The sequence below is a fragment of the Sinocyclocheilus anshuiensis genome, unplaced genomic scaffold (assembly GCF_001515605.1).
Source record: "Sinocyclocheilus anshuiensis isolate Anshui unplaced genomic scaffold, SAMN03320099.WGS_v1.1 scaffold524, whole genome shotgun sequence".
NCBI lineage: Eukaryota > Metazoa > Chordata > Actinopteri > Cypriniformes > Cyprinidae > Sinocyclocheilus > Sinocyclocheilus anshuiensis.
In genome coordinates this window covers 592,501-603,185 of record NW_015555703.1, presented here as the reverse complement: position 1 = coordinate 603,185, position 10,685 = coordinate 592,501, and the positions used below count along the sequence as shown (strand labels likewise).

The following is a 10,685-nucleotide window of genomic DNA, read 5'->3' as shown; positions in this document are numbered from 1 at the left end:
TTTGTGTTCTGAAGATGAACGAAGGTCTTAGGGGTGTGGAACGACTTTTCCTTTTTGGGTGAACTAACCCTTTAAAAAGCACATTTCTTACCATAAAACGACTAACCCTATCAAAATAAGATTCCCAACCCTTTCGATAACATTAATCTACATTTTCTTTAAACGATTTTCAAAACCTCCATAAACTACGATTACCCACATCTGCTTATCAAATTGCTCAAGTCAGAGCTCTGAAAAACCTTGCTAAACCATTGGGGCTCGCCGTGATTGTAATCATATCGAGCACAGTGGTTTGGGAACGAACAAATGCTGTGAGACTCACCGGCTGGTGGAGCCGTCATCCGAGTCAAAACAGCTGCTTGATTCCAGTTCACTGCTCATGAGGGAAGAACGGCTGTCACAGATGTCATACCCTCCCAGATCCATGCCTTTGCCGCCCCGTGAGTAGCCATTCAGCCTTCCTCCTAGATGAATTACCATTGACATTAATGTCGATTTGTGCTTAGTTGTTCCCATTCTTAAATATTAATTATTACTGATTACAAACCATGGCATCAAAATACATGCACAGAAATGAGGATGTTGACACGTACCAGAGTGCTCATGTGAGTGTTTCCTGCGCGATCTGTCTCTCTCCCTCCTGTGTGACACGACCGAATCAGTCTCCGTCTCATCATCCACACCGTGCCGGCTGCCTGCAGCCTTGGGACTGTGTGGGAGAGAAGGTTAAAGACTGTGAGAACATGCTCCTTATTTTGAGTTTTGCTGCCAACTTGTGATTCGATCTGATCATTTGTATAACACAGCAAAAAAAGCGTACTGGAAGGACGGGGGTCTGGAATCGCCAATGCCTTGGCTTCTCTCGTGAGACGGCGGCCGCTCGGACTGACTCTCTGCCACTGAACATCCATCTGAGTGGGAGCCGTCTGATGACACCAGCTATCAACACACACAGAGAAACAATGACATGCACTTCACAGTAACCTGAAGTGGTTATACATTTGAATAGAATAGCTTCACATTGAGAAATACACCCTTTTTTAAGCAAAATGCCTCACACCCCAGTCTAATATACCTGTACTACAAACTCCTGTCACTGATCTCTCACCATATAAACTCACTAGGCTATATATCCCCTCACTATACAAACATATTACAATACCCTAATCTTTATACATACATGTAGTGGTCGACCGATATATCGGCCGATATTTGGCATTTTTCAAATATCGGCATTGGCCGATAAATTTTTCTGTTTAACGATGCGTGACTTTTATTTTTACGCCACTGAGAGCGGCAGTAGGCACAGTGCTCACATTCTCCCTCTTGTTCGCCGTCGTCGTTAACAGTTCTATCTAATACGGATAGAAGTCTGTCTAATAATCTGATAGAACTGTTAAACAAAGGAATTAAAATGTATACAAAAAGTATTATAACGATTGCTTTTATATTATTAGTAATAGAAAGGCAAACATTATAATACTTTCTCGTTTGCCGTCATCATTCAGCAAATACGCATTTATATCATTTAAACAAATCTTTGAATGGCTAATGAAAATGTAATTCCACAAACCTTGCAAACTTAGTCAAATCCAGTGAAGTGTGCATGTGACCTGCATTATTGCGTGTTCACTGTGTGACTTTCGGTCCGTGTGAATTGAATGCTTTAAACATTAAATTTGTGATTTCAAATTATGCTGCGCTTTATGCATTTGCCCACTGTCATATTCATGTCATTTTCACTGTGTGCTGTATGTAAAATGAGTGTTACCTTGGCTTTATTTGAAAAAATATGATTCCCAATGCACACAAACTTCCCAGAATACTGAGTGCTCTGTTGGTTACAGTTTACTTCCTTTTTAATTATATTTTTATTAAATATTTATTTATTTGTGGAAAATACTCTGTCATCTAAAGTATAAGTATGTTTATTTTAAATGTTTTTTTAATCCATTTTCAAATGGTTTCAAATTTCTTAAATATTAATTAAAATAAATACAATTATATCGGCTTTATATCGGCCATCCTGCTTTCCAAGATATCGGCATCGGCAGTCAAAAAACCAATATTGGTCGACCACTACTATGGTCTATAAAATGGTTCCAGATCCCAAGAGAACTTTTACTATGATGGGACAAGCAATATGTCTATTATGTATATGCATATGTTGTCATTCAGAATAAAAAATATGTTCTTTGCAGTTGCATGCCATTTAAATATAACTGAGCCGCTCATAAAACAAAGCTTATGCAGCATACCAAAGTCTTTGATTAGCTGCATCAGACCGAAGTGAACCTTAAGTAGGAATGACTGGCAGACTCTTTGAAAAATACAAATACAGCAGTGCCAGCACTCAAGAGAACCGGGAACGGGCCGAATTAAAAGGCTGATCTATTATGCAAGGAGCACCGGGGAATTAAGATGCAGGGATGCGTTTGTGTGTGTGTGTGTTTCTGTTCTCACCCAGCAAATCACACGGCCGTTGTAACAGGGAAGCTTTGCATTGTCGTCTGTGATTTCCTCCTTGACCACCCTGCAGAAACACAAGAAACAGAGAGAAAAACAAATCAGAACAGACAGTCTTATTTTCCAACCGCAGCCTGTGTGAACTGTAAAAAAGAAAGAGCAGCTTTAGAGATCCCCGGAGTGTCTGGGAATAAATTAGAATAGGTAGATGAGACAATGCCATTAGATGAAAGAAAGGACGGGCTGGATCAGAAACGCATAAATCAGATAAGCATGCACACACACGTGCTCACAGAACACACAAAGGACTGAACGCAGGGACACTCCAGCAGATAAGATCCCAAACTCATGAATTCAAAGACATTTCAGCTGTACAAAATGTACCACTAGTATGTTGATTTCTCAAGTCTGTATGAAAAGACCTGTTTGTTCAAATGCTTATATGTAAAACAAGTACAAGCTCACATTATTTACAACCAACAAGACTGTAACATGACACTGCGAAACAGATCATTTAGATTCCGCTATCAGTTTGTAAAACATACAACAAAAATGTGTGTACAGAAATGCCTGCGAGGCAAACAATAATTCAGGTTTCCAAATCTTTATGACTTTTTAATTGTATTGTTTTAGTTTTTTTTTACTATTTTATTGTGATTCCTATACAGGATATCAGCCCTAATGCTTGAAATTTTAATATTCCTGTGGTGTGACAAATACATTTTCAAAAGCATAAATATTCCATGCTTGCTTTGAATTATCACATACACTATCGTTCAAAACTTTTGTGTCAGTGAGTTTTTTTTATATGTATATATAAATAAATTATATTAATTACATTGATTTATTCAGCAAGAATGCATTAAATTGAAAGTAACAGAAAGGATTTTTACACTGATAAAAGATTCGTTCAAATAAACGCTGTTCTTATGAACATTCGACTCATACAAGTATCCAGAAAAAAAATAATGTTTCCAAAAAAAACACTGATAAGAAGAAATGTTTCTTGAGCAGCAAATCAGTATATAAGAATGATTTCTGAAGAATCATGTGACACTGAAGACTGGAGTAATGATGCTGAAAATTCAGCATCACAGTAATAAATTAGATTTTAATATGTTAAATTAGAAAACCGCTATTTTGGACTGTAATAATATTTCACAATATTACTGTTTTTACCATATTTTAAATCAAATAAATGCAGCCTTGGTGAGCAGAAGAGAAACTTCTTTTAAAATCATAAAAATAAATCTTACTGAACCCAAAGTTTTGAAAGCTAGTGTGTGAAATATCCTTTACAAACTGAGGGACGAGTCAAAATTATTTTCTGTGGTATTCAAAACCATGCTACAGATGCTTAATATTTTAAACCCAGATTATTTCTTTATTCTATACTGCCCGTTTTTAACATAAACTACCCATTTTGATATGCATACAAAAAAAAAAAAACCTTTCATTCATTCACAAACACTCTAATCCAATAATGTCAATTAAAAATGTGTAAAAAGACTCTTTGTTGCATTGACAGACATGTAAATCCTCAATAGAGACAGATTCAATTGAGCTATTCGTTTCCATTTGGCAGAGATCTGAGCCTGTCCTTCAACGACGAACATCTTTAAGCTTTTAATGAACTTTTTTGAAGGGGAGTTAAAGGGAGGGGAACGGGACTATCAAACTATGACATATTTCAGGTTGTAAAGCTGCCAGCGCTGAAGCGATCAGGGCATTCCACAGTCACTGCATGCAGTTGTTCCAAGTCAACATTCTTTGGCCTAATGCAACAGACAGACAAGACAAGAACACTAGCCAGTGCTCCAAATGTGACTTGTTCACAAGCTAGGGGTTAGTTTAAAGATACAGGTAACACTTTATATAACACACTTTTAAACCCCAACACAAATACGAAACAAAGTTTCACGTTTTCAAGTGATCTGTCCAGCAAAATATATTGTTATAATCCTGACATATAAAGAAAATGTCCAAAAGTGTCAAGACGATCTGAAATCCCACACTTTTTGAACAATTAATCTTCACGCTCTTTCTAACTAGTCATGATGATTGAACATTTTTTTTATTTAGAACTCATTCTAGAGATATTGCTGACCAGATTTTAATTAATCTAGGTAATGATCATACTGTAATATTGGAAATCTCATATCATTTCAAACACTGCCTTGCAAGCAGGTTTTACTCTTTACAAGCACTCACAATGAGTAATATCCAACCAATTACATATTTAAGCAAGGCTTGAAAAATTATATTCCCTAACTAATTTCCATGCTGTACCTCACATTAAAATCCCCCGATATTTCCAGGTTTTCCATGACCTGGCAACCCTGGTCTACTTATCCAATTATGTGTACAAAGTCTGCTTTTGAAGGCCTACATAAGAGGTCAGAGAGTTCACAGAAACTCCAAAAGGCATTTAAACGATGGAAACGCTTAAAAAAAGTAAGTCTATGGCTAATGACCAAGACCACATCATAAATTCCATCTAAACACACCTTGAATGTTTTCATCATTTGGGGGGACTGTCGGTTTTGGGGACATATGGCCTCTGCACTGCGCATGCGCACTGCACATTCAAACAGATTCTACTGTACTTCTCTGATGTGCTCTTGAATGGAGGTGGAAAATTCCTCAAAGTGGAATTATACTCGCTCATAATGTACTGACGCGGAGGTGCTTTGTGAAAAAAAAAAAAAAAACTTTAGGAACCGGATCTGAACACAATAAGCGTAAAGAAACCCCAAAACCAAGAGTGCTTTTTGTGTAGCCATGGTAATGGAAGGATACTAAACTAGTCCCTTCTGTGAAACTCTGACTGTGGTCACCAACCATTCACTAACTAACTAACTGCACCCAAAGCTCGTACCGACAGGCCAAAAGCCATATTTGAAGAGTAATCCAGACTTAAAATGGATGCCGTCGTCAATTGAAAAGGACCTAACATTCACCCCTGCTGAACTCCGCACACACACACCGTGCATTTTCTCCTTTCACACACAGTTGTGTCCAACACAACTAATACAAGACATTATATCAGCCTCTGAAAAATCAGGGCAGTCGATCCACGATCCAAACAAGGGTAAAAACGTGCGAAGAGCTGGAATTGTGCGTCAAACCTGAGAAATACATGCAGAAGCGCGAAGAAAACTAACGTACGGCAGGCTCACCCAAAGTCATCGTCCATAGATTTAAAGAAAAACTTGTAGTTTGGTTTCTTGAGGGCATTTTTCAGGTCCAAAAGGGTGACCCTTTCGGCAGGGATGGGCAGTTTGACCAGGTATGGAGTTTCCTGGTCGTCGAGATGATAGATAACTTTAGTCTCCCCCATTGCAGACCGCTGGGGAGAAGTGAACGGCGGTCATCCAGCGCAGGGGCCCCTGATGCCCCTCCAGAGTGGGCTTTTGCTCGCTTCCACCCGCCAGTTGACTTTTTGATTAATCTCGTTCTTTCTTTCTTTCTTTGCTTCCTTGCCTTCCTCCGGAGATCCCAGGAATCTTCAATATCAGCGCGAATATTCCATGAGCTGATGGGTTTGGAAGGCGATTAATGATCCATACTCTTATTTCACTGTATCCCGCCCGTTGAGAACGGAGAATAGTGCGTGAAATGTGTGATAAAGAAGATTATTTTGGTCAGGAATGCCGTGGCTCCTCGGAGAGCTTCCCTGTGCTCTGCTTACAGAAGGGTTTGTATTGCTTTCATTGACGCCGAATGCCCGGGGACACGCGCTCCCCCTAGCGGTGAGGGGTGGTAGGTGTGAAAGTTACTTGGGGTCATTCTACCGAACGGATGCCATTTGGAGAATGGGGTAAACTGGGCCGCTTACCTTGTTGTCCTCCAGGCAAGGAGAAATGCATCTAAATATATTTATAGATGTCTAATATCAACTAGAATCCTATACAGATACAGCTATAAAAAAAGAGCACTTCTGAAAAGAAAAAAAAAGTGGTTCAGTGAAACAACATGCCGGAGTAAACTGTGTCATGTTAGGAGAAGTGTCATTGTATATATGAATTTGTATTTAAGTATATATGAATAATTTAAATTCCAAATAAAGATGGGAACACAATAAGCGTTTAATACAAATAATAGTAATAATTTATGCGTCACCCCATTCTAAAGTCTTATCATTCAGTTTAATTATAAAATATAAACAAAAAAGCAGAGAGAGAATTCATTTCTTTGAATATTTCAATGTAGTGAAACTTTTTTAATAGATTAAACATTTATTAAATCCTTTATTGGACTAAGAAAAAAGGCATTATTGTTCCACATAATCAAAATGTTTAGTGAACAGTGCTGGGTGGATTACTTACAAATTGTAGTCTGTTACTGATAGCAAATTAAGATGAAAACTGTAGTGAGTAGTGTAATTTAGATTACTCATTTTAGATTAGATCTTTTCGATTACTCATGACCTAACTTGTTTATAAATTTGAATGGGATTATTGTTATAAAAGAGCAATCAAATATAATCCATGCTTTGTCATCAACATCATGAAAAGCATTAAACATTATATTACTTCAAGGTTTAAAAGTAACCGATTATGAGCATTTTCAAATATAATATAATATAATTACAAGTACTACATTTTTGGAATCTGATTACGTAATCCAGATTACATGTAGCTAATCAGTTACTACCCAGCACTGTTAGTGAAATATGAAAAGTAACGAATGTAATGTTTAATAATTTGTTTAATGAAAACATTATGTGGAGATAAAAGCTAGCATTGTGTATTCTCTCTTTTTTGCAATAAAACACAAATGTTTTATTGGTACACATCTGCACATCTAATGAAAACATTTTTATGTCTTGATGAAACCTGTATATAGTTCACATTAAAGTAGGTTAGATAAAATTAGGGACAATACAATCACTTGACCTGGTTTATAATTGCTGTGGTTTGCAGGCAGATTTGTCTTCTGAATCATTTAGCACTGTTGAGTCACATGATGGTAACACCAGGGAAGTGCTCTAGGTTTAGACGATGAGGTGCTCATAGTCATTAGTCACATCAAATGTTCATATCAACTCCCAGAATGTCCTTTAAATGTCATATATTTTTTGATAATTCATAAAGCGTATACCAACTATGCCTTAGTGTATTTCCCTTCATGTTTTTCAGGTGTACAGAAAACTGTCAGACCTTAGTACACTGTAATGCTATCTTATGTATGACATTTCAAGTAAGTTTTCTTGTGTATGTAGCATGCAATGAGTAAGAGACAGTGTAGTACTATGTGCCACCCCATAATCTATATATGGGGTGACCATATATTAAAAAGGTCAAAGCAATCTGAGAAAAATCATTTGTAATGCTAAAAAAATATATATTTTTTTGAATGTCAAGTACAGTTCAGTGTAGCTAAACTGAAGTAAATGCAAATTTGCATGTCTAAACTACATATCATGCATGCTGGTGAATTGCCAATGCATAGAAGATTTAATTTTATTGGCTTAAGATTATCCATTAATTATTTTAATCAAAATAGTAGTGGCGAGTAAAGCGTGTCAGTGGCTCAACTAATAGCGATTACAAAGGGGCGACATTTCATATTTCTCCGAAATATTGATGGTTGAAATGTGTACTAATAATGTTTGTTCAGTCCAATAAAAGATTATGTAAAAACTTAAAGTTGTATTAAATGCTGTGTATTTTTAAAAATAAAACAATGTTGAAAACAGTCACACTACATTTAAATATAATGAATATTAAATCTTATGGATATGTGAGAAAACAAGATTCTCTACAGTCTATTTTGTGAACAACTCAATTATTTGTATTTCAAAAGTAAATCATTCTGGCACCAAATGACACCACAAATATGATCATGATTTTCTACTAAGTTTGGATTATTTGTTTTTTTATGCGGTGTACCACAAAACTGATTTTCAAGAGATCATAAAACATCTACATACAAAAAGGCAGACTGTTAAACAGAAGGTTTTATTTATAAAAGTATGTCATGCAGATTCACATACGCAGAAAACAGCATCTGGAAGAGAACAAGAAGAAATATTAAGCCGCAGAAACACTTGGACACAGCATGAACATACGAATGCGGAAAATCTGGCTATGTGCACCGTTATAAAAACAGCGGCCAGCCCTTATTGAACTCAAATTTATGTACCATACAAATCATTACAGAGCAGCAAAATACGAATCAAGTCAAAACAAATCAAGTTTGTCACAGAGTCAGTGTTAGTAAAACTCACCTCGCACACCACTAGTCCTTGAATGCTGGGTAATTTACCGCCACTGGAAAGGATCACTCTTCTGTGAATATAGACCTTTTATAATAAACAGGATGAATTAGCACTAAGCTTTGCATTTTTATGGATTACATTATCATAGTATATAATGCATCATCGATTGTTTAAAAAGTTGATGTCCATAACATGAAACTTTTAAAAGGCACAGATGTAAGCACCTTTCAGCAGCCACCTCATGTATTAATGTCTGCCCTAGTTGACACCACATTCATCTGAACAGCAATGCACAGGCAACACTTTAAGGCATGATTGGCTTCAACAGAATGGACAATGTTCAAAGCTGCATACCAGGTGTCATGTAACCCCGTCCATGTTGCTGTTGCAGCCCTTTACTGAATTTTTACCGCAGGGCTGCTCACCTGAAATGATAGAATATGATTGTTTAAGCATGCACATAAATAAGCATGCACATAAATGATCAGGTCATGAATATAGCTTATTGTGAATGCTGTTCTTGTCATAGCGCAAGCAAGAGAAACAATTAGGGTGTTCTCTCGTAAATGTGGCTATTTCAAGATTTATTGTGTGCCTTAGTTGACACCTCATTCATCTAAAGGAAAATGAATGGGCAACACAAAGGCAAGCTCGAGAACTGGGTGTCTGCATGGATTCAGTATAAATTGCATTTTAATGGAACTAGCTTCACTTTTTTTGCAATAAATATATTTAAAATCAGCTGCTGTCATTTTTGGAACTACTCACGTGCAGCAATCTAACATATGCAAAGTCATATAAAATGTAAATTCTCACCTGGAGTTCAAAAGCACACGGTTGATCCTTGTCCTCATGGTGTCGACATGTGACTTAGCACACCAGCCACTTCCTGCTGCGCTTAACACACACACACACGCACACGCACACGCACACGCACACACGCACGCACGCACGCACACACACACACACACACACACACACACACCCACACACGCGCACGCACGCACGACAAATAATTAACTGTACTTGCAATCATTAAAGTGATGGAACCACAAAGGCAAAAAATAATCATTAAAATCCAATAGCGAGGGACGTTCAGAATCCTCCCTTTTCATAATCGTACCACTAAACGTCAATATTTATTATAAAACCCGCTCATATACAAATAACATGTACTACTTGCCCATATGCTGTACAATGAACACGTCCAGTAGCACTTTACGAGCGCATGATGATCTCCACGTGGACACTACGGGAGGAACGAAGGACCCAGTGTAGGCGACTGAGAAAGTGCCTGAGTGCAATAACTTGAACTTGTTTCCTCAAACTACACAACCAGTCAAAGTTGGACACGCCTACTTATTCATCATTATAACTATTTCCCACATTTGATAAATAATGGATTTGTCTAGATTACAGCTCTGCACACTGTTCACTCTCTCAACCAGCTAAGGTCGTTTTCTAAACGGTACTGAAGAAGTTTCTGATTTTCCAGTATAATCCATAAAAATAAAAAATAAATAAAAATGTTATTCATTTCAAAATTCATTCTTAGGCACAATTTATATATTTATATGTTTGTATTGTTTAACACAAATTCATACAAGTTAATTATAACAGAAAAAAGTACATTAAAACAAATATTAGAGAATAAAAATCGAATTCGACTACAAAAATCATTTTAAGGCTTTACCCCTTTAGATTCTGAGCATTCAACAAGGGGTCTGTGAAGGGAGACCACTGAGAAGATATGATAAAACATTTGCTTAAACTATTATTATGAGATCTTTAACTTCTAAATCTGAATAGACATTAAAGGCAATGTAAGTCAGTGGTAATCTAAATGGTTTGGTTACCAACATTCTTCAAAATACCTTCTTTTGTGCTGCACAGAAGAAATCAAGTCATACAGGCTTGCCTTGGGTGAGTAAATACTTATTTTATTTTATTATTTTATTTTTGGCCGAACAATCCCTTTAAAAAATGTTTAGAAAAG

General features: G+C 36.8%; 1 protein-coding gene and 1 long non-coding RNA gene across 3 annotated transcripts in view; both read right to left on the bottom strand.

Moving 5' to 3' along the window:
• Window positions 1-6,256, bottom strand: part of LOC107671749 (segment polarity protein dishevelled homolog DVL-3-like) — a 14,596-nt gene extending 8,340 nt beyond the window's left edge. Inside the window, exons 1-5 of the mRNA XM_016464695.1 lie at window positions 5,646-6,256; window positions 2,464-2,533; window positions 821-939; window positions 594-709; window positions 323-464 (exon numbers count right to left, since the gene is read on the bottom strand). Coding sequence (XP_016320181.1) covers window positions 323-464; window positions 594-709; window positions 821-939; window positions 2,464-2,533; window positions 5,646-5,806 — 608 coding nt within the window. The 5' untranslated portion in view covers window positions 5,807-6,256. The remainder of the gene's footprint in view (window positions 1-322; window positions 465-593; window positions 710-820; window positions 940-2,463; window positions 2,534-5,645) is intronic.
• Window positions 6,257-8,410: 2,154 nt separating this feature from the next.
• On the bottom strand, window positions 8,411-9,586 carry LOC107671678 (uncharacterized). Of its 2 annotated transcripts, none has more exons than XR_001632232.1 (4): window positions 9,506-9,586; window positions 9,044-9,114; window positions 8,699-8,773; window positions 8,411-8,478 (listed from the first exon to the last, which is right to left on the bottom strand). It is a non-coding gene; the product is annotated as an uncharacterized LOC107671678 (long non-coding RNA). The 2 variants fall into 2 exon arrangements; XR_001632233.1 differs by having other exon boundaries at window positions 8,699-8,759.
• Between the last annotated feature and the right edge of the window lie 1,099 nt (window positions 9,587-10,685).